Source organism: Pleurodeles waltl, chromosome 5, assembly GCF_031143425.1.
Source record: "Pleurodeles waltl isolate 20211129_DDA chromosome 5, aPleWal1.hap1.20221129, whole genome shotgun sequence".
Taxonomy (NCBI): Eukaryota; Metazoa; Chordata; class Amphibia; order Caudata; family Salamandridae; genus Pleurodeles; species Pleurodeles waltl.
The window spans coordinates 433,799,316-433,824,518 of record NC_090444.1 but is presented as its reverse complement, the minus strand read 5'-3'; the positions used below and the strand labels follow the sequence as shown (position 1 = coordinate 433,824,518).

General features: G+C 42.2%; 1 protein-coding gene across 1 annotated transcript in view; it reads right to left on the bottom strand.

Annotated features, from left to right (window-relative positions):
- Positions 1–25,203, bottom strand: part of LOC138297264 (uncharacterized) — a 141,497-nt gene that overhangs the window by 95,821 nt on the left and 20,473 nt on the right. The window contains exon 4 of the mRNA XM_069236719.1: positions 1,021–1,080. Coding sequence (XP_069092820.1) covers positions 1,021–1,080 — 60 coding nt within the window. The remainder of the gene's footprint in view (positions 1–1,020; positions 1,081–25,203) is intronic.

The window sequence follows — 25,203 nt, the reverse complement described above, 5'->3', positions numbered from 1 at the left end:
CCCGAGAGAAACCTACCACTGGTGCAGGAGTGACCAGCAGGCGGCCCTCATCGTTGCCCAGTCAGTGGCTGGCCCGAGAAGCCCCCCCGTGTCCTGCCTGCATCACCAGAGTGACTCTCTGGGTCTCTCCTTTGATTTCTAAGTAAAACCCAACACCTACTTTGCACACTGCACCCAGCCACCCCTGTGCCGCTGTGGGTGTATTTTGTGTGCCTGTTTGGGACCCCCTCAGTGCTCTCCAAAACCCCCCCGGTCTTCTCCCAGAGGACGCACGTATTTACTGGAACAGGAGCACCCCTAGTCTCCATAGGCGCCGATGTTATTTGGGCCCTTCTTCGACCTCTGCACCTGACCGACCTGGTTTTGCTGGTGCTGGGTGTTTGGGGTTAACTTGAACCCCCAATGGTGGGCTGCCTATGCCACAGAGACTAAACTAGTAAGTGCTAAACTAACTTGTACTTCTCCCCCCCCCCCCCCCAGAACTGTTGATTTTTGCAGTGTCCCCTTTAAAATAGCTTATTGCAGTTTTTGCCAAAACTGTGTACCTTACTGTTTTACTTCAAAGTTTCATACTTACCTATGCCAAGCACCTTACAATTTGTGTATTTACTTGAATTCTGAATCTTGTGGTTCTAAAATAAAGAAAATAATTTTTCTCTATAAAAACCTATTGGCCCGGAGTGAAGTCTTTGAGTGTGTGTGTTCCTCATTTATTGCCTGTGTGTGTACAACAGATGCTTATCACTACCCTCTGATAAGCCTATCGCTCGACCACACTACCACAAAATAGAGCATTAGTATTATCTAATTTTGCCACTATCAACCTCTAAAGGGAGCCCTTGGACTCTGTGCACACACTCTCCCACTTTGAGATAGTATATACAGAGCCAACTTCCTACACTCTGGAGATGACAGCAGTTTAAATATTATGAATTATCAGAACAATTTACCATTTGGTGAAAACAAATCTAACTGGGTATTCCATCATCCCGCCCTCCTCACAAAATGTTTTCAGATTACCTCCAGGTTTATGTTGGTTTTGCAGACCAGAGTTATTCGACACAGCTACAGCAACTGCACCTATTAGGATAAAAACACAATTTTACATTGAAATTAAAACTATGGAAAAAAGAATTTGATGTGTTTCTTTACTAATGCTTCATTGTTGCCTGTGTGTGCACTACCTGCAGCACTGAAGACCTTAATGTTAAATTGGACAGTGTCTCAGACAAGTCAATTTCTCACACATACCATGCATCATTACTGGTTCAACATTTATGATTCAGATCAGATCAGTAGTTCTTAACCTTTTTATGTCTGTGGACCCCCACTTATTACTGGAACCCAGGGACTGGCACTGAATCAATATTGAAAATTGGGGACACCCATTGAGTCAATAATGGAAGCTGGGGACCTTGACCCTAAGCATTTTCAATGATTTGAAGCGCAAAACAATACACAAAAAATACAGGAACAATCTTTCATAAAATAAATGCACACTTTATTAAATATGGTACTCCATTCTCAAACAAATATATATAAATAAAAAAAAATTATTGGGAAGGTTGGAGCTTTTCTAAATTCATCTGAGGCCATTCAACGTCAATTCTATCTTCTGTTGGATGCATTGCACTGTTCCCACAAATCGATCGTAACTTAATTTTTGGCATCCAATTTCTAATTTCTTCGCATCTACAGAAAGTTTTTAAATTTTCAGTTTTACAGATTGCTTTGTTATTTATAGAGACTTTGTTAATCTGTTAAAATTCTTTAATTTTCTAAGCAGTTGAAAACCACCTGAGTAGGCTTTGCGGTTCCCCAAGGGTCCACAGATCACAGGTTAAGACCCCACTGATCTGGAACCAGTCAGGAATACATAGAACACTAAAAGACAAAGGTGTGCCTTTATGCAATTCCTGTGTTTTACTATAGCAGTTAAAATCCAGATATTAACTAGCATATCTAACTGACCTTTCGAAAATACAGTCTCAATACAATTTTGCCTTGAGAGCACGAAGAGTTTTTTTTTATTTTTTAAACCAGTATTCTTCTGCCATTGGCATCAGCAGTAAAGGGGATATGGCGAGAGGGGATTTTCTTGTGTATCAGTATGCAGACCCCAAGAGAATAGGAACTGTAGCTGGAGAAAAAGCAGTTGGGACCTCACTGTGATGCACACGAGTATGTGGAGTGTGGTGCCAGGTGCGTCTCTTGTAAGAATATGATCACAGCGTTGCGTCTAATTAGACAACGCAAAACCTGCTTACTGTTATGAGGGTTAAGGCCACTAATGTTACAGGATATAAGAGTGAGAGGTCATGTAAATATAGGTCCATGCATTAACAGTCATGGGAACATCTGGGGGGGTCCCCAATAAGGAGCACAGAGGCGAGCCATCATGTTTCAATGAGCAAATATTAAACATGTATACAAACATATTAGAACAAAGAGAAACCCCCCACCCACACTCAGCAAAAACAAGCCGGGTGAAGTACCTCAGTAACCCTAAAACCATATAAAAGAACCCAGTTGCAGACACGATATCCACCAAGGGGAGAGAGCAACACCACAGCAGTGAGCGTCTCATACAGAACAGGTAATGTACAGCCTACATGATTAAGAGCAGGTAACAAAGAGCATAGAGACTAATATTGCATGCATCAGGCAGGGACCATTGTGATTCTTAGAGTCGTTGAGACTACGCAAGGTCACCCAGATGAGAACAAATCCATGCCATCAGTGCAAAGCATGTCAGGTGTGGAATGCTCCGAGGAGGTTTGCACAGAGTGTGTCTGAGCCTTGGCATATGTCTTACAGAAGTCTAAAGCCTCTTTGGGGCTGTCAAAAACACGGGTTTTGCCATCGGCATCGACCTTGAGCCTGGCTGGATATAACATTCCGTAGCGTAACCCTAGTTTACGCAACACTACTTTGGAAGTCACAAATTTGAGCGGGCCTCTTGTACTGGCATGGTGAAACCCATGAATATTGATTATGACCTCCCTTGGTACATCAGTGGGCCAGTCTCTCTTGCCTCTCGTACTGCTGTATCATGGTCCCTGAAGTACAACACTCTTGCAATGATTGGGCAGGGTGGTGCACCTGAGACGGGGCGTGGGCCGAGGGATCTGCGAGTGCGCTGCATGACAAATGTGTCTGTAAAGTTTCCCCAGCTCAGGATTTCACCCAGTAGTCTCTCCTTAAATGTGCTCATTCTTCCAGTGTCTGTGGTTTTGGCAATCCTTGTGATGCGTAGGTTATTACAGCAGCCATGCGCCTCAAGATCTTTGTTCTTTATGGCGACCGTGCGCAGTTTGGACTCCAACCTATCCAAATGTTTGTCCAACTGAGCTTATGCATCCTCAGGCGCTGATATTAGCTATTCAACCCCCTGTACCCTGGTGTCCCGATGCTCCAGGCGTTGCCCCATTTTATCCAGACGAGCAAATAAGATATCAAACCTTGCGCCTATCCCCGAAAACCTGAGCGCAGTTATTGCAATATTGGGTTGAAGTCGGAATGGCAGTCTTGGGCATGGCCTCACGCTTCAACTTCCGTCATGGTAGTGCCTGTATCTGAAGAAGGGGATGCCCAAGGTTTTTCAAATGGCACCTTGCATTGCTTAGGATCTCCACGGACCATCACTGTGTCTAGATGCCTGACAGGTGAGTGGAGACATGGCTCTAGCCAGTGGGGGAGAGGGGGACTATAGGAGGTCCTGGCTCAATAATTATTAGGCAGTTGTTGTTCTGTGCTGGTAAGCTGGAGGTCCAATATGCCACACCAATAAGGATTTCACCAGTGGTTGAAGTTTGCAGCACCCCACTCAGACCCAACGCCACTTGGAATTATGCAGGTCTAGCAGATCGGGCATCCCAGCCACCACATGCCACAGAAAGCGTGTGGGCTCGTGGCAGATATCCGGCAGTAGCGAGATAAGGATAGTATGCGATCCCATACAAATCCTGCCCAGCAGTGATCCAGGCGTATTGTGGCCACAATCCACCTGGGCAGAAATGTGCCACGGTCAACAGCACACGGCGCATGGCGCAGGCACTTCCAGGGTCCAGCACATTTCACCAGTGCGGCCCCTCTCCTAGCCCCCAAGGGGTGAGGCGATGCCTTTGGGCCCACGGTGACAGTCACATCAAGTGGGGGCAGCAGGCCATCCGGGCATGGCCTTCCGGGCTCAGGCTCATTTGGCACCTGTCGATGCGGGGCATCTGAGGCCCAGGCAGGGTGAAGGAGCCACTGCATTGCAGGATTGCAACGGAGGTTTATAGCATCAAGCCTGGTTGCGGCACCCCCATGGCTGCCCCCACTTACCTTGGGAAGGCTCTACGATTCAGGAGCAGCACTGCACTGGAGCTTCAAAGCCACGTGCCCATGTTGGTTGCCAGTTTGGCTCTGCCCCCAAAAAGAGAGACTCGAGAGTGATGCAAGAAAGACTTCAGAGAGGAGAAAGTGTGTAATTCATTTCACTTTATCATCTCACCAGTGACTGTTTATTCTATTGGAGAAAAATGTGTTTTACTACAATTCCCTTGCCCCCTCATGTAATTTCTGCATGGAATCAAGGTTTATCATCCAGTACTGTGCAGTAGCTGGTTGTGGTAAATGGAAAACTTTCTGTAGTGTCATGGTGGGATGGTTCTTCTTTTGTTATATCAGCTGGCTATGTGCAGCTTAGAGACAGGGTCACTAAAAGCAGTCATTTGTGGCCTATAGATTGGAAATTCACCCTACTGTACACCCGTTCATGAAGAAAGTATTTGCCAAGATCTGTGACTCAACTTCCAGTGATTATTGAGTGTGCTAGTGACCTAGTGCAAAGTCGCTCAGTGCATACAAAGGAAGAAAAAGTTGGAGGTGGTCAAGAAAAGTTAGACACTTGGGGAAAGGCTTCACATACCAGGAGAACACACTACTTGTCTGCAACAGAGTACATATAACATATCCTATGATTCCATTAATGTCTCAAGGGGGGTGGAAATGGTGGTGGCCATTTTGAAGACATTTGGGTCTAACTTTTCTTGCTCACAGCATCCTTGCCAGGCAATCAAGATACTTTGTTGCTGTCACCTGGACATGTATACCACTTCTTGAGGTTACCTGAACTGCTTTTGTCGAAAATGAAATCTGAACATAGAGAAGTATTCTTAAGATATATTGTTATATTTGTAGAAACAAGCACTTTAAGGTACGGAATTAGAACAATTAGGAGTAGAGATCTGTATTAAAAGTTGATCATTGGATCATTGTACACGAAGCAATGGAAAAGATTTTTCCTCACTTTCTAACAACTATTCACAATGCACATAATATATTTTAGGTAGCAGTGAGGTTTAGGAAGGAAACTAAAAGATTTTTACACAAGTTATATAATACTGATGAATTTTTATTGCAGTACATAATGCAAAAGGCTATCTCAAATGTTAATCACAGCAGAAGAGTGTGTACTCATGAATAAAAAGTACTTATCGTGGTATAGTTAAGGCTGAATCACTGATCAGAGGTTTTTTGTGTTTTAATTTTCAGAAAAACTGTTTTTCAATTCAACATTGAAATACAAAACTATAGATATTCTGAAGGCATGCCATAAACACAATCTTTAATCGCACAAGAAGCCCATTTATGGAAACTGCCACCCCTTGTCACTGTACCTACACTTCCTATCTCTCCAGAATCCATTTCGTGACATTGCCTTCCGAATCTGAAAGTCACTGCTTCATCCAAGCAATTCCACATCACTACGGTAGAGTTCCCTCTCAGTAAGGCATCTGCTCTCCAGGAACTACAGCCTCACTGAGGGGTTCATCCCCAGATCCCGTGAGATGATAATAGAGCCTGCAAACAAATCATACGTTTTTCTGTCTTAAATGTTGTGAAATATAGCCTAAGCTACAGACAGGATTATCTTTGCCTTGAAAGCAAAAACCCTCAATCAAAAGAGGTTTTTATCCTACTAGAGGACACTTGTTTGTCAGGTCTGTATGCCTCCATCGAAGAGCCTCTGTTTGCCAGGTGCAAACAGCCACTGTATATAATGTCAGAGCTGGACTGTTAGAAAGCTTCACCACTTTTTCATCCAGTCTCTAAAGGAGGAGAAGCATCCATTAGACAGATCTGGGCTTAATCACGTGCTGTCAACATACCAGGGTGGTGGGGCTCACGTGCCTTCAAGACTTCCTGACCGTGCTTCAGGACTCACTTTTGAGCCCCCAACACTGTATTGCCTTCCGCCAAAATGGGTGGACTTTGCATTTGCAGGCAGTGTGAAGCTCATTAAGCAGAGGCACCTCTCAAAGACTCCCTCTGTGCAGGCTGGCAGACCAGCACTCAGGGTCGTCTTCTGTGCCTGCTTGGCCACCTGTGGACTGGCAGTACTGGCACCACAACAGCAAACCGATTTCTTATGTTGACTGTGGGCCTTCGAGGACAACTGTTACCCAAGATCGGGTCTGCAAGATAAGCCTGCACAATGGAAACAACTAGCATAGACTTAATTGTCACCAAATAGTAATGAATGCCTACCGAAGGAAAGAGGCAATCTAAAGTGGCCTTCAAAAGTGGGACTTGGCTAAAACCGTCTTTTTCCTTTTCTGACACAATTTCCTTCTTGCCTTTGCTGCCTCTCGGTATTTTCAGTACGTGAAAGCAAGCTGAAACACCGGCGAAGCATCCGAGTGCTGCGAATGCATTGCCCAAATAAAAGGGGGGAGGGGACACCATGAAGGTGCTTAGACAGAAAACTGTACTTTTCAGCAGAGGCCCCTGGCTACTGTTGGGTAAAATGAGTTTATGAGCTATAGATTTTCTAAACAATTCCAGTCATAGAAGTCGATGTTTCTTTTCTCTGAATTAAGGCCGTGAAACATCACGAGTACAATAAAATAAGCTACACCTATAATAACAAAAGTACTTAACATTGTGTTAGGCGTTTTACAGTCATTTTTACATTTCTATTTTTGTTCTCACTCGAAAAGAGAATAAATCTACATCAGAGTAACACACAACTTTAAAACATACCTGAATGGAACATGAGCGGTGAAGCATCGTAACGCGTGTTACAAGAAAGGGAAAGTGATTAGCAGGCAGAATAATATGAATTTGAAGAGATGTAAGGATTCTCAAGAGCCCACTTACTACCCAGAGGTTGGCATGCGTCATGCCTGCAGAGGAGCTGTGGCTCCGCCTCTTTAAGACCCAAAAATAGCCCGCACACTCATGTACTGTTAAAACAAATAATGAAATGGGACCACCCCATAAATTTACTCACATAGCCAATAAACTTGACAATTACCAAGTGCGGTCAATTGAGCACGATAAACTCTGGGGAATAACATTTTTGCACTTAGTGGATAAATACATAATATAAATTTAATGGAAGACTTTTCCCAAGATGCAAAATAATATCTGGTGTAAATAACCCAGGCAGGGACCCTCCGTGATCAAACCAGGTCACAGCTCTCCCAGTAAATAAAGAGACCATGATGTGAGCAACCGCGAGGTAGAGTTATACAGTAAAGGCCACCCTTCACCCCAAGTCAGCAACAAATCCACGTCCAAGACAACTTAAAGGACTTAAATGTACCACAGGTTCACAAAGCGTGTCTATCATGCTTGCTTTACCACATTTCTGGCTTAATGAACTCCCACGTTTCACAGAACGTTAGGGACAAGTGTGTGGAAAGTTGCTGCTCTGGATGACGTGGAGCGAAGGGCAGATACAAAGAGGGCTGGTGGGGAAATGTTGGGTCTTTTAAGCCCAACTTCAGGCCCAGCCTAAAATCTTTCCTGCATGTGCCTTGACATATAGAATAACCCGTCTCCCTTGCGGCCTACCACACAAGAGGCCCGTAGAGTTCCATCTAGGGCATCTAATGCCATGACTTGTGTGACCTCTTCTCAGTGCTAAGGCCTTTCCCTGGTACCCTGCAGGGTACAGGCTTTCAGGACGTAAACTCAGTGGCACTAAAAACTCAAGTCTGTGGCTTGTCAGGCCTTGGAATATGGAGAATTAGTTTCAAATCCCTGCATCAGGTCTGCATTGTGAGATTCTGGACAGATAACTTGATCTCCCTTGCAGCCTCCACCTATTTCCAACAGCACTAGCAGCCTTATTACTGACTGTGCCTCAGGAGTATGTGGGAGCAGAGATTTTAGTGATAAAATCTAGAGGTTTTATGTAATCATTTGGGCAGACTTGTGTGGATTCATTTAAAAAAAATGATGTTATATTACTAAACCGGTGACTTATTGAGTGCCCACTATCTTATGAAAGGATTGCATTCTGCTCATGCTAACATAAGATAAATAGAATTATTTTTCAGTATTCTGTCTTTACAGAGAAGAGTTTGCTTCTTAACCAATAAACGTGTTAATAGTGACATCTGCAGGGCTAGAGCAGAAGCAGATGCAAGGTCATTGTGTAATGCAACTATAGAAAATGTTTCAACTGTTTCCGTAGTTTTGACTGTCTTTATTGTTAAGGAAATGTTACCAACGTGTGTTTTCTTTGAGGGTGTAAGGAAATAAACCGTGTTAATCATTCTTCCTGCATGTTCATGTTCTTGGTGAAGTGGGAACAAAGGATCCACAGATAAGACGTAAGAGAAGGAAGTCAAGAATATAAAATGTATTAGTTTAGGTTTCGTCAATGGAGCAGCAGCAAATAGAAAACTTGGTGTAACACTAATGTATAATTTTTAGATATCTGTTAATGTTCTGATTGGTCATAACTTTCTCATCATATGTCTCATCCAATCCTTTTCACTTACAAGTTTAATATAACGTTTTGTCACCACTGTTCGGGGGGGTTGTTCTTCTCGAGTTATTATTCTTTTGTTGCTGTTGTCTTTCGATGGAGCATTCTTGAAGTGCTTAATGCTTAAATGGTTTAGCGTATCTTATAGTCAGAAATCTAAACCATTCCCCTGATCTTTATTCTGACCTGATTCCTGATGTTGGAGCCTGATGGTGTCCCTCTGATGAAGCAACGTTGTTGCGGTTATCTGTAGACCATTGGTAAAGTATTGACTGTGATTTGTTATGTGTCTTGTTTTTAAGGTACTAGCTACAACTGATTAATTACTGCTGCATATCATTTTTTATATTACCCGAGCTAGATTTTTTTCTAAATTTGTGTTACTAAAATTTTTACATGAAGCCCAACATGTCAATGCTAATTAGTGGTTAGTGAGGGAGGTGTTCTCAAATGCTCATGATATGTTTCTGATGTGCCTTTGTTTATCATACTGATGAAATTTCTCTTGCTCAGATTCTGGTGCTTTGGTTTTGTGTATAACCATTGAGTTAATTTGTCTACTTGCATTGATTAAACTCAGATATACAAGGCGTTCGAATCAGCCTTTGTTGTCTCTCTATATGTACCATTTAAGAATTATTTTCGTGACCTTAGTATTGTTAATATAGGGAAATAAAATTGTTAAACTGGTGTGGTTATTGAAGTTGAACTGATTACATATGTTGTTTATGATGATTATGACGCATTACAATTGACGTCCCCTCGAAACAATGTCGGTTCGGTTCATCGACCTGGTGTGTGAAACCCACTATTCAGACTGAGATAATAGCTAGGGTTACTCTGCGTTCACAGGTTTTGGTAGCAGAGGATGGTTACGTAATTTTTCTGATGATGTCATTGTTTGTGTCATAATTTGTGAAAGTTTTAGTGTGTTTTGATTATTCATTTTTTAAAGATTTTTTCACATTTGATAAAATTAGTTGCTAGATGCCTAAAGTGATTTTACCCCAGTCTTTGGAGATGCTCTGGGTTGATAGGGAGTGTACTTATCTTTCTGTTGTTGAATTTACTGTGGGTAGAATATGCGCTTGCACAGCTTAAGATATGTTGCAGATGATTGAGTTATTTGTGAGTTTATAGGGAGTGGGCGCACTCCAAAAGAGGTATGTGAGTAGGGAAGTCAGCAAACTTCACTTGTGTGCAGTGCTTAGTGCTCGGAAAAATTGTCCAAGTGGTTGTTGATAAGACAGACCTAAATGAGAGGTCTAAAATACCAGAGTATATTGAAAAGTGTAGTGAGACACTTAGTATACACACTTGGTATATGTTGTAATTTGTCTACTTAGTAGACGATTCAGGCGTGGTTGGTAAGTCGAGTGTGAGAGTTAATTTGGGTGTTTGAAATTTTTGACAGAGATTTGGTGAGTTCCATGTGCACCAGGACAGTATCCATTGATCAGTTGAGGGTAAAATTTTCCTTGCGAATGTGAGAAACTGTGAAAAAGAATAGCTACAAGCGCAAAAGCCAACAGCAAAATTCTGAAGGTTTTGGAAGCGATTTGCGTTTTCCTACCAAGAGCAAATAGACAAATTTGTTTTCATTTGGTTTGAGAATTGCTCGCAAATTATTATTGCATTAGTTTGAGTGTTGAATTTACAAAGACAGGCTGAGAGACTGACAGGGGCTGTGGCTGTGTGTGAGTGTGACATCAGTTTTGTGCCGCACAGAGAGGTTGGTTAGCAAGAAGGGTTGTGCATGGATTGGTGGACGATTGTGTGGTGCAATTGGACGAGCAGAACGGCGAAGAGGATTGTAGTCACCTCCTGATTAATTGTTTAACAGATTTAGTTGAAAATGAAGTTTTTTAAAGATTTAAAAAGTGTTTTTAGAGGTGAGGAGTATATTCTGGCAAGAGAGGGAGAGATTTGTCTGCCAGAAGGTACTCTGGCATATATCGTAATTGAGGAGAAGGATACCAGAGCATTTCTTTGGTTGAAACATTGGATTAAAATCACAAAAGAACAAAGGTTGTTTAGCCCTTCCAGAAAATGGTACTTTTAATTTAAGGGTTTAGGAGTATTTGAGGCAGAAAATGTATGGTTTGGTACCTCCTCTGAGACCAGCTCAGTTTGAAGCTTTAGCAATTTGGGAACTAGTAGCTAGGCAGCAACAGTCTTTGAAATTCGAGAGGAGAATGAGAAAGGCAGAAAAGTCACAAGCAGAGGCTAGATGGGACAGTGAACAGAGACAGTGGAGACTCAATACTTTACAGGGTGTTCGGTTGTTTCCAGCATTGACAAAAGACAATGAAAATGAGTCAAACAAGGTTTCAAAGAAGACTAAAAAAGTTCTTCAGTAGTCGAGGGACAGAAATCAAAAGCACTTAAAATAGTTATGTTCAAGGATGATGAATGAATGATGATGAATCGAACGATGATGAGGTTATAGCTGAGATTTTGAGAAATAGTCCGCCACTATATGTGACTCAAGAGGATTCTGTGACTAGTGGCATGGGGACTACTGCACAGTTACCAGCTGTAGTATCTCAGAATTCAGTTCAGGGTGATTATATCACCACAGAGAGTCCTTATCAGGTTAATTCCAACATTAATCAGAGTTCTTTAGGAGTTCACAGAGCTCAGGTCAGATTAGTTCTCTTGGGCAAGTACCAAGGCAGAGTAGTTTTAATGAGCCAATAAACACTGGGCAACTACCAGAGATAAATATTCCTGAGATGTATCCAGAGGTTCCATTTGTAAAGACTACTACTAACCTAGTGTTTTCTTTGGGTCAGAATCCACAAGGGCTGCGATTGATTCAGAAACAGAATACTCCAATATTGTTACCACAGATGCAGAATATGGGAATAATTCAGCCTCAGAGTGTAGAAACAAGAAGCCCAGATGTGATTTCAGTACCAATTACATTTGGTCCTCCTATGCCTTTATATGTCCAAGACAACAGTGGTATAATGAACTCTCTTATTCAAAGTAAGAATGGAAATATTGGGTTTACATCTTCCATTGGACAAACCCTAAACGAGTCGAGGTATTTAATAGATCTGCCACCTGTTAGAAATTCTGGAGTAATTGGATCATGCAGTGGTCAGGCGAGGAGATTATTAACTCCACAATGTGTGAGTCCAATACAGAAGCAGTCGAGTGCTCAGCCTGATAAGGTTTCATTAAAGGGTCTGTCTGCACAGGAAATAACTAAATGGTTAGAAGATTCGAGTGTTTCAAAGACTCCAGAGGATCAGAATAAAGAAGATGAAGTTATAAACAGAACGAGATTATCAATGGAAGCGGGTGAACTCTTGAAGGGACAATATGAGTAAATAGACTGAAGTCATATACTGAAGCCCAGTTGAGAGATCTGTGTAAGATTATGACAGAAAGAGCAGGGGAAGTACATCAGCAGTTACAGGAAGTAGCAGATAAATATGGAATAGAACTTATAAAAATGAAGAACCTGAAGAGAAGTTATATGTTACATTTTGAAGCCGAAGATTTTGCACATATGAGGTCTGCAGGGATGAAAACACATTTTAGGGAATTACTCGAGAGAGAGAGAGTACAAGTTTGGAGAGCTTTGGAAAAAAGGGAGGGCAGATGGGTCAAGAACAGAGAAAGACCAAAGAAAGATTTAGATACTCCTTTTGTAGCTATAACACAGACAAGAGAATCTGTGAAGATGTGAGAAACTCCAAGAGGAATTTTGTGCATGTACCTTAGAGAAGGAGTGATATTTTAAGTTTTACAAATGATTACCCAAGGTTGAGAGAGAAGCCAGTATAATGGTATCAGCAGACAGATAGGTTTGTGAAACTTGCGAAATGCCCTCTTTGATATTGTTGTTCCAGCAGATTTGTGGACTGAGTGTAAAGCGTGGCCTACAAGTGAACCGCAAAAAGATCTGAAAACAGGTGCGCCATCTCCAGAAGTAATTAAATATTACTATAAGGTCATTGAGGTCCTGAAGACGAGGATTTCTCCGAAAAATAATGATTGGCAACTCATAGATAGAACAGCACATGAAGGGAAAGAGTCTATTCATGCATACTATAAAAGGTTGTTAAAAGTGTTTAAACATTACATTGGTACAGAAACAATTGAGCTGAAAGACATGACTCATTTTGTTTTCAGGTTTGTTGAAGGATGGAGACCAGAAATCAGCCAGATGATTAAGAGTAATTTGATTTGTTGACAAGCTAAACAGATTATGAGGTGTTACAGTATGCAAAATACTGTAGTGAAGAGATTGAATTAAAGCAAAGAAAGTTGAAAGAGAAAGCAATGGTGATGCAGATTAAAGCTGCACAGACTGGAATTCAGGGCAATTTTCAATAACAGCCGTAAGGAAATGGTATGTTTCAGAATCAAGGCAGAGGTAGAGGTTGAGGTGGAATGATGCTTCCGGTTGTTAATCTGAATGTAGATTTGAATTCTGTGATGATGCAAGAAGAGCAGCAGGGAAAAAGAATGTTACCTTGTCATGTTTTGCGGGCCAATTGGACATTGGAAACAGAAGTACCCAATATTGAATCAAGGGGGTGTTGTTCAGTAGGCAAATTGTATCAATACTTATCAGAACATGAGAGGACCCAGAATAAGAGGTCAAATTCTGAATGTTCAGAATGGTGTGAATACTATGCAGGGTTTCCAACCCTTACAGCCGATGCAGCAGATGCAAAATGTACAACCGCAGGTACAACAAGTACAAATGTCCCAGGTATAACAGTTGCAGCCACAAGTGCAGATGGTGCCTGCACAGCAAATTCAGATACCAAGACAAATTCAGGTGTCAGAGTCTCATGGATCAACAACAGTTGATGCTTTGTCAGGTGGTTACAAATCAGAAAACAAACCAGAGTGTCAATACAGTGAAACAATTTCCTTTACATAGTGAGAATGAAAAACAATATCTGGCTGGTAGATAGTTCAGATGAGGAGTGTGTGTGATGGCCACATCATTAGATGTGGATCAGAAAGGTCCATATGTAAAGGGAAAAGTGCATGGTCACAAAATTTATTTTCTGATTGATACTGGAGCTACGCACTCAACTGTGAGATCTGTACAGGTTGCAGATTTACCTCTGTCAGGGAGGACAGTTCAGATTGTAGGAGTTGCAAACAAACATCTGGCAAATCCTCTTACGGAACCAGTCATTGTTAAAATTGGTAATTTTAAGGGTTTGCATAAATTTGTGGTTTGTGATTCCAGTCCTGTCTCACTCCTGGGTAGAGATCTATTGTCCAAAACAAGATGTTCAATTACTTGTTCAGACGAAGGAAATGAGATTCAGACAAACAGTGATGATGAAGACTTGACACTTGCTGTTAACAATGAACCATTGTCTGTGGAGTTTCCTTTGATTAGTTTTAATGAGCCAGAAGTAGAAGAAACACCTTTGACCAATGCGATTAGTTTCTTTCCAGTTTTCGAAATAAAAGAGCTTCCGGTTGATTTACAGAGGACTTTTAAGTCTCAAGTTTTGGATCTTTCAGGAAAAGATTAAAGGAGTAGAACCAGTCAGAGTTGCAGTGCAGCCGAATGTGGTGTTTCCTCAGACTCCACAGTATCCGATGACAACTGAGAATCTCAGGTATAAAACCTTTGATAGAACAGTTTGTGGAGAAAGGAATCTTGAAAGAGGTGCTGAGTAGTCCGTGCAACTCACCAATAATGGGTTTGAGAAAACCATGTGGGAAAATTCGTCTTGTACAGGATTTGTGAAAAATTAATGATATTGTGATCAAGTGTTGTCCAGTTGTGCCAAACCCAGCTTTGATTATGTTCCAGATTCCATGTGATAGCGAGTGGTTTACTGTTTTAGACCTGTGTCAGGCATTTTTCTCTGTGCCTCTTCATGAGGACAGTAGATATCTCTGCTTTAAATTATTGGGCGGAGTCTTCTGTTGGTGTAGAATTCCACAGGGATTTTCAGAGTCACTATTGATTTTCAATCAGATTTTGAAAAAGAACCTACTGTCATTGGTAATGCCTTACCAATCGACATTGGTGCAAGACATAGATTTATTGATTGCATCAAAGACCAAAGAAAGATGTAAAAATGATACAATTGCGTTGTTAAATTTCCTGGGAGACAATGGTCATAAAGTGTCCCCTACTAAACTACAGTATTGTCAGAAAGAGGTCAAATACTTGGGTCATCTGATTGAGAAAGGGACTAGGAGAATCTCAAGGGTGAGAGTTGCGACAATTTTGCAGATGAAAGTACCAATTACACAAAAAGATATAAGGATTTTTCTGGGAATGGTTGTATATTGTAGTCAGTGGATTCCACATTTCTCAGTTATTTCAAGGCCCTTACAGAGTTTGACACAAAGATGTTTCCGATCCTATAATGATGGCTGTAGAGTGTATAAAGCATTCACTGAACTGAAAGTCTGTCAAGCTCCAGCTTTAGGTATGCCTGATTACTCAGTTTTTTCTGTATTGTCATGAACGTGATGCATGTTCTTTGTCTGTTTTAACGTAGATACGTGGTGGTGTCAATCATCCAGTAGCATATTTTTCAACTAGTTTGGATCCAGTCGCAGCAGCCTTATCAGGATGTTTGTGGTCCTTTGCAGCAGTAGAGCATGGCATTGCTCAAAGTGAGGCTACTGTAATCAGATGCCCTTTACTGTGATGGTGCCCCATTCAACAGAAATTATTTTGACCCGTTCAAAGACAGTACCTGACCAATGCGAGATTGTCTAGGTAAGAGACATTCATTTTGGGAGCCCCTAATATGACAAAAGATGTACAGTGATTAATCCAGCAACTTCACTCCCAGTTGAAAAGATTGGTTTAGATTAATTGGATGATACTGAATACGATTGTTTAGAAATTACAGAGTTATGCACAAAACCCAGAGCAGATATTAGAGACACCTGCTTGGAAGGCAATGATCAAATTATCTTTTTCGATGGTTCCTGCTTAAGAGATAATGTGGGTACTTTGAGAGCAGGGTATGCAGTATGTACTATTACTGGCATACGGGAAGCTTTGTGGCTTTGAGGAGTGTTTTCTGCACAAATAGCAGAATTGGTGGCTCTTACTAGAGCATGCCAGATTTCGGATCAGATGAAAGTAAAAATCTATGCAGATAGTCAATATGTATTCAGCACTGTGCATGATTTTGGCCAGATATGGTCACAGACAGTTTTCCTAACAACTTCTGGTTCACCTGTGAGGAATGGTGAAAGAACTCTTAAATTATTACAAGTTGTTCAGAAACCTTAGAAAATGGCTGTGGTGAAATGCAGTGCACACCAAAGGGCACAGGATTATAGGACTGATTACAACTTTGGAGGAGGTGTTAATCCGTCCCAAAAGTGACGGATATACCACCAGCCGTATTACGAGTCCATTATATCCTATGGAACTCGTAATACGGCTGGTGGTATATCCGTCACATTTGGGAGGGATTAACACCTCCTCCAAAGTTGTAATCAGGCCCTGTGTGTCTTTGGGAAAGGCATACGTAGATCAGGTTGCAAAGTTCTGTGCCCTGAATGGTATTTCTTTAAAGGGAAGTTGGGAATTGTTGCCTGAAAATGATGAGGTGTATATAAATTTCACTACGCAAATTGTTGATACCTTGGAAGAGCTAAAGGCTCTACAAGACAATGTTCCAAAAGAAGAGTGCAAAATTGGGTCACGCTTAAATGGGTACAGAGGGAGGACGATGTCTGGGTGACAGCAGAAGGGAAGGTAGTTCTGCCAAATGGTTTACCGACTCAAATGGCTAGCTACTACCATGGTCATGCACACATAGGAAGAGATGCAATGGTTTGGAGTTTTAAGCAACAATGGTTTAACTCAAAATTTAGACAGGTTGCCAAAGTAGTTTGCCGTAGATGCATTGTCTGCCAGCAAATGAATGTTGGTAAAGGGACAGTGGTCAATATGGAGCCCATTGGCACGGCGGGAGGACCATTCAGCAGAATGCAAATGGATTTCATTGAGATGCCTGCATGTGCTGGTTTGTAATATGTTTTGGTGATTGTGTGCATTTTCAGTCAGACTGAGGATTACCCTACAAGAAGAAATTAGTGTCTCACAGTAGCTAAGTTGCTGTTTAGAGAGTTGATTCCACGTTTCGGTTTCCCAGTCTCTTTAGGATCAGATAGAGGAAGCCACTTCAACAATGAAGTGATAAAGTTGCTATGTTCAGCTTTAAACATTGAGCGGAAACTCCATTGTAGTTACCACCCAGAAGCTTCAGGACTTGTAGAGCAGATGAATGGATCTCTAACGACCAGACTTGCAAAGATGTGTGAATCAACGAATTTGAAATGGCCAGATGCTTTACAGTTGGTTCTAATGTCAATGAGAAGTACTCCTGGCAAGAAGACAGGCTTTTTGCCCCATGAGATCTTAATGGGAAGAGCCATGAGACTGCCAGCAATACCTGCAAATGTTCTTGTAAATATTACAGATGACATGGTGTTAGATTACTGAAAAGGGTTGGCTGATGTAGTTCGATCTTTTTCTCATCAGGTGGAAGCAACCACACTTCAACAGTCTCAAGGTCAGGGACACAACCCGAAAGCTGGTGATTGGGTCGTCATTCGTAAGCACATGAGGAAGTCGTGCTTGGAGCCAAGGTGGAAGGGTCCCTATAAGGTGATATTGATAACGACGATGACTGAAGTGAGCAGGTTTACCAAACTAGGTGCATACAAGTCATACTCGGAAGGTGAACACTCCAACAAAGCAAGAAGAGCTGTTGAGATTGCCTGCAGCTAAGCGTATTTCCAGGACAAGAACAAGAATGAGGAGAACTGGAAGCAGTACCTCGAAACATTCCAACTGATTTACCTACCCCAGTGTCAGATGAAGGAGAAAGACTCTTGGAGGAAGGTGAATCATCCATAAATTAAGTGGTGAGAGAACCGGTACAAGGAGAACAAGAGAGAATACCTGTCGAAAGAAGTTCTGCTCAGAGTAGGGTGTCCTCAGAAGTAGGTGTTCTGATGCACCAGACTGAACAAGTGACTGGCCCCAATGGAGAGTAAGTTGAGGCAGATCCAAGCCAAGAGGGTAAGACTCCTCCTGGGCCAATTGAGGGAACATCAAAGAAGAAGAGTTCTAGTTTGATTCTGAAAAAAGTGTTGACAAGAAAAACTTCAAAAAGGTGACAATTGGCCAGAGAAGAGCCCAAAAGCAGGGAAGATGAATATGATTCCACCAATTCAAGAGGAAAAAGAGCTAAATGAAGAAGAAAACATCAGTGAAGAAGCTCGAAATAGTCAAAGAGCAAAGAGAAAGAAAGTTGCAAAAAGAAGATATTCTGGTCCGGAATGGACGTATGTAACTCAAATGAATGGCAAGAAGAGTGTTTAAATTTTTATTTTGAAAGACATTCCAAGTTCATATTTTGGTACGTGAAGAGATAAAGAAAAGAACTAATGTTGAGTTTAATTTTTGGAAAAGTAAATAGAAAGAATTTTGATAAAGTCGGACCTAAGAGACTTTGATAACCTGATTTGACAAGCTGCTAAACTGATTGACAGATTTTTACTGAATTATGAAAAGGAGGATCCTGATGATGTGAATGAATATTTGAAAAAATAAATAAAAAATTAGGAGGGGTTGATGATGGAAGGTTTTGAAATGTGTGAAAATGTTTTGTCTTTTGTTTTTGTTACATAGTCATATTTTGCTTACTTCTATTTTTTGGTTCTTTATAGATCATGGGAAACTTGAGCAATCAACATACTAAATATTAGTCGCTGTAAATATATAGGTATTGGTTTGGCAATTGTGTGATAGTATGTTTTTCGTTATTTGTGAGTGTAATTGTTTATGAGACAAATGGAGCCAACCATGCTACAAAGACACTCACAACTGTTAGTTCTTCAGTGACTACTACTACTCTTTCAGCAACAGATAGGTTTAAGATAGATGTTAAATACTTACACCAAGAGAAAGCTTTTTTCTAATGTCTATCGCTTATTGCATGAGTATGTTAGGGTAATGGACGCGGAAGAATAATGTCTGCATGCAGATTCCAGACTCTGTGGAGGAGGGAATTGCTATCATAGCTTACCGCTTACTTATGCTATAAGTTGTAGTCTTTTACTAACATGATTCTATAACCAGGAATATATTCAATATTTCTTTTCTAACTATGTGTTTTCTTTTGTTCCTGTCGTTGGGTATTTAAATAAAATAGCAAAAGATAATAACAGTTTTAGTAAGGGGTTTCTTTGAACCTATGTTAACTTTTGGCACAGCTTTTGCTCACAGAAATAACCTCACTCGTTTGCTTACAACAGTAGAGAAGACGTTTTTAAATAACACAGAAGACAGGCGAAGAGAAATTAAAGCCAAAATAGATAAGGGAATAATCGTTGGCCTGGAATTAATTATGCTCACACTGACATTACTAAACAAGGAAAGCCAGCATTAGATGCAGAACATGTAGGGAAGCTTTGAATGTATGGGGTGGAAAGTCACTTTAATAAGATATATGTGGGTACAAGTGAATGTAGACGTGTTTTTGTTTCAGAGTAAATGGAGTTTTATGACGAATGGTCAGATCCTCCAGAGCCTGGTGTATACTTTATTTATGGAAAGAATGCTCATTGCCGTGTCCTAAAGGGTGGTATGGCACATGTTATTTGGAAGTAGTCTTTCCAAAAATGTATCAATTGGAAGATTTAAGTAAGTTTCCTAAATTTACTAAAATTCAAACAAGACACAAGTGAGAATCGGTTTCTAGCATTGTGGGAGACATTTTAGGAGCGATAATTCCTTCAGTGGGAGTTATTCTGAACTAAATAAAACTATAGAAGTTGTCTACAGTTGTGGATAACATGTTAAAGGTTATTAAAGAGCTATTATTCTCTTAGATACAGAATTGGTTGCTACAAGAGCACCACCTTGAATTAGACATTCTCTTAGCGAAAGAGGGCGTAGTTTGCAAATTAATTGGTCCGAGTCACTGTTGTTCATACATACTGGACAATTCTAAATTAAAAAGAGGTTTGATTAATAATTTAACAGAAAATAAAACTGAACTAAAAGAACTAACTGAAACTACTGTCTGAAGAAAAAGCTGGCAAGGGAATTGCTTCAGTGAGAAATTGGCTTGGCAACTTGGGAGAGATATTATATTGAAATTGGTCAAATGGATTTCAATTATTGTGTTTTGTCTAATTGGAATTTGGGCAATATATAGAATGTATAAAATATTCAGAAGAAGGTTTGAAAAGAATCAGGAGGGTAGATGTTCAAATGGATACATTTTATGGGAACAATACAAGGAGAAAGAACATTTATAAAAAGGTGAAAGAATCAAGGTTCTAAATTTTGGAATTAAATAAATACATTTATTTTAGTGTTTATGTGATGACAGTCATCAGAGGATGGATTGTGGGAGCAAGGATTTTATTGATAAAATCTAGAGTTACGCAATCATTTTGACCGATTAATGTGTGGATACATTTTTAATAATAATGCTATATTAATAAACGGGGACTTACTGAAAGGCCACCATCTTATGCAAGGTCTGTATTTTGCTGAGGATAACTGTGTGAGAAGGTAGCCTCTTTCTAGCCTTGTTACCCCCACTTTTGGCCTGTTTGTGAGTGTATGTCAGGGTGTTTGTCACTGTTTTCACTGTCTCACTGGGATCCTGATAGCCAGGCCTCAGTGCTCATAGTGAAAACACCATGTTTTCAGTATGGTTGTTATGTGTCACTGGGATCCTGCTGGTCAGGACCCCAATGCTCATAGGTTTGTGGCCTATATGTATGTGTCACTGGGACCCTGTCACACAGGGCCCCAGTGCTCATAGGTGTGCATGTGTATGTTCCCTGTGTGGTGCCTAACTGTCTCACTGAGGCTCTGCTAACCAGAACCTCAGTGGTTATGCTCTCTCATTTCTTTCCAAATTGTCACTGACAGGCTAGTGACCATTTTTACCAATTTACATTGGCTTACTGGAACACCCTTATAATTCCCTAGTATATGGTACTGAGGTACCCAGGGTATTGGGGTTCCAGGAGATCCCTATGGGCTGCAGCATTTCTTTTGCCACCCATAGGGAGCTCTGACAATTCTTACACAGGCCTGCCACTGCAGCCTGAGTGAAATAACGTCCACGTTATTTCACAGCCATTTTACACTGCACTTAAGTAACTTATAAGTCACCTATATGTCTAACCTTTACCTGGTAAAGGTTAGGTGCAAAGTTACTTAGTGTGAGGGCACCCTGGCACTAGCCAAGGTGCCCCCACATTGTTCAGAGCCAATTCACTGAACTTTGTGAGTGCGGGGACACCATTACACGCGTGCACTACATATAGGTCACTACCTATATGTAGCTTCACCATGGTAACTCCGAATATGGCCATGTAACATGTCTATGATCATGGAATTGCCCCCTCTATGCCATCCTGGCATTGTTGGTACAATTCCATGATCCCAGTGGTCTGTAGCACAGACCCTGGTACTGCCAGACTGCCCTTCCTGGGGTTTCTCTGCAGCTGCTGCTGCTGCCAACCCCTCAGACAGGCAGCTGCCCTCCTGGGGTCCAGCCAGGCCTGGCCCAGGATGGCAGAACAAAGAACTTCCTCTGAGAGAGGGTGTGACACCCTCTCCCTTTGGAAAATGGTGTGAAGGCAGGGGAGGAGTAGCCTCCCCCAGCCTCTGGAAATGCTTTGTTGGGCACAGGTGTGCCCAATTCTGCATAAGCCAGTCTACACCGGTTCAGGGACCCCTTAGCCCCTGCTCTGGCGCGAAACTGGACAAAGGAAAGGGGAGTGACCACTCCCCTGACCTGCACCTCCCCTGGGAGGTGTCCAGAGCTCCTCCAGTGTGCTCCAGACCTCTGCCATCTTGGAAACAGAGGTGCTGCTGGCACACTGGACTGCTCTGAGTGGCCAGTGCCACCAGGTGACGTCAGAGACTCCTTGTGATAGGCTCCTTCAGGTGTTAGTAGCCTTTCCTCTCTCCTAGGTAGCCAAACCCTCTTTTCTGGCTATTTAGGGTCTCTGTCTCTGGGGAAACTTTAGATAACGAATGCATGAGCTCAGCCGAGTTCCTCTGCATCTCCCTCTTCACCTTCTGATAAGGAATCGACCGCTGACCGCGCTGGAAGCCTGCAAACCTGCAACATAGTAGCAAAGACGACTACTGCAACTCTGTAACGCTGATCCTGCCGCCTTCTCGACTGTTTTCCTGCTTGTGCATGCTGTGGGGGTAGTCTGCCTCCTCTCTGCACCAGAAGCTCCGAAGAAATCTCCCGTGGGTCGACGGAATCTTCCCCCTGCAACCGCAGGCACCAAAAAGCTGCATCTCCGGTCCCTTGGGTCTCCTCTCAGCACGACGAGCGAGGTCCCTCGAATCCAGCGACACCGTCCAAGTGACCCCCACAGTCCAGTGACTCTTCAGCCCAAGTTTGGTGGAGGTAAGTCCTTGCCTCACCTCGCTGGGCTACATTGCTGGGAACCGCGACTTTGCAAGCTTCTCCGGCCCCTGTGCACTTCCGGCGGAAATCCTTCGTGCACAGCCAAGCCTGGGTCCACGGCACTCTAACCTGCATTGCACGACTTTCTAAGTTGGTCTCCGGCGACGTGGGACTCCTTTGTGCAACTTCGGCGAGCACCGTTTCACGCATCCTTGTAGTGCCTGTTTCTGGCACTTCTCCGGGTGCTACCTGCTTCAGTGAGGGCTCTTTGTCTTGCTCGACGTCCCCTCTCTCTGCAGGTCCAATTTGCGACCTCCTGGTCCCTCCTGGGCCCCAGCAGCGTCCAAAAACGCCAAACGCACGATTTGCGTGTAGCAAGGCTTGTTGGCGTCCATTCGGCGGGAAAACACTTCTGCACGACTCTCCAAGGCGTGGGGGATCCATCCTCCAAAGGGGAAGTCTCTAGCCCTTGTCGTTCCTGCAGTATTCACAGTTCTTCAGCCTAGTAAGAGCTTCTTTGCACCAACCGCTGGCATTTCTTGGGCATCTGCCCATCTCCGAGCTGCTTGTGACTTTTGGACTTGGTCCCCTTGTTCCACAGGTACCCTCAGTCAGGAATCCATCGTTGTTGCATTGCTGATTTGTGTTTTCTTTGCATTTTCCCTCTAACACGACTATTTTGTCCTTAGGGGAACTTTAGTGCACTTTGCACTCACTTTTCAGGGTCTTGGGGAGGGTTATTTTTCTAACTCTCACTATTTTCTAATAGTCCCAGCGACCCTCTACAAGGTCACATAGGTTTGGGGTCCATTCGTGGTTCGCATTCCACTTCTGGAGTATATGGTTTGTGTTGCCCCTATCCCTATGTTTCCCCATTGCATCCTATTGTAACTATACATTGTTTGCACTGTTTTCTAAGACTATACTGCATATTTTTGCTATTGTGTATATATATCTTGTGTATATTTCCTATCCTCTCACTGAGGGTACACTCTAAGATACTTTGGCATATTGTCATAAAAATAAAGTACCTTTATTTTTAGTATAACTGTGTATTGTGTTTTCTTATGATATTGTGCATATGACACTAAGTGGTACTGTAGTAGCTTCACACGTCTCCTAGTTCAGCCTGAGCTGCTTTGCTAAGCTACCATTATCTATCAGCCTAAGCTGCTAGACACCCTATACACTAATAAGGGATAACTGGGCCTGGTGCAAGGTGCAAGTACCCCTTGGTACTCACTACAAGCCAGTCCAGCCTCCTACATTGGTTGTGCAGTGGTGGGATAAGTGCTTGAGACTACTTACCACTCTTGTCATTGTACTTTTCATAAGAGAAAAATATACAAAACAAGGTCAGTGTATATACACATAGCCAAAAAGTTTTGCATTTCCTCTTTTCACTCTTTTCTAAGTGCTGAAAAGTACTTCTAAACTTTCAAAAAGTTCTTAAAAGTTTAAAAAGTTTTTCTGTCTTTCCAAAAAGTTCTGAAAACTTTTTTCTCTTTGTCTATCACTTTAACTCTCTCTAAAAATGTCTGGCACAGGCCAAAAAGTTGAACTGTCCAAACTTGCATATGATCACCTTAGCTGGAAAGGAGCAAGGAGTCTCTGCATAGAGAGAGGTTTGAGTGTAGGGAAGAATCCTTCCTTAGAACTGTTAATTAATATGCTTAGAGTACAGGATAAGGCCATAAGTGCCCAATCTGTAGAAAAAGTAGCTAATGGTTCTCAATCTGATCCAGGGACTCCCCCAGGAAAAGGTTCTGGAAAGAAAATTCTCAGCCTGCCCATTACTAGACAGTCTAGCATAGTTGGTACAGAGGTTGAATCACATCATACTGATGATGTGCTCTCACATTATACTGGTAGCCAAGCTGTTAGGGTGCCCTCTGTAAGGGACAGGTCTCCTTCTGTTCATTCCCATCATACCTCTGTATCTAGAAATGTCCCTCCCACCCACCCTGATGACAGATTGTTAGAAAGGGAGCTCAATAGATTGAGAGTGGAGCAAACCAGACTGAAGCTCAAGAAGCAACAGCTGGATTTGGATAGACAGTCTTTAGAAGTAGAGAGGGAAAGACAGAAGTTGGGTTTAGAAACCCATGGTGGCAGCAGCAGTATTCCCCATAGTCATCCTGCAAAAGAGCATGATTCCAGGAATCTGCACAAGATAGTTCCCCCTTATAAGGAGGGGGATGACATTAACAAGTGGTTTGCTGCACTTGAGAGGGCCTGTGTTGTACAGGATGTCCCTCAAAGGCAGTGGGCTGCTATCCTATGGCTATCATTTAGTGGAAAAGGTAGGGATAGGCTCCTTACTGTGAAAGAAAATGATGCCAATAATTTTACAGTTCTTAAGAATGCACTCCTGGATGGTTATGGCTTAACCACTGAACAGTACAGGATAAAGTTCAGAGAGACCAAAAAGGAGTCTTCACAAGACTGGGTTGATTTCATTGACCATTCAGTGAAGGCCTTGGAGGGGTGGTTACATGGCAGTAAAGTTACTGATTATGAAAGCCTGTATAACACAATCCTGAGAGAGCATATACTTAATAATTGTGTGTCTGATTTGTTGCACCAGTACCTGGTAGACTCTGATCTGACCTCTCCCCAAGAATTGGGAAAGAAGGCAGACAAATGGGTCAGAACAAGGGTGAACAGAAAAGTTCATACAGGGGGTGACAAAGATGGCAATAAGAAGAAAGATGGTGAAAAATCTCAAGATAAGCATGGGGATAAGGGTAAAACCAAAGATCCCACTTCAAATCTTAAACACTCTTCAGAGGGTGGGGATAAAACAAATTCTTCCTCTTCTTCCCAACCTGCACACATTAAAAAGCCTTGGTGCTTTGTGTGTAAAAACAGAGGCCATAGGCCAGGGGATAAGTCCTGTCCAGGTAAACCCCCTGAGCCTACCACCACTAATACATCAAGCTCTAGTGCCCCTAGCAGTAGTGGTACTAGTGGTGGGACTGCTGGCAACAGTCAAGCAAAGGGTGT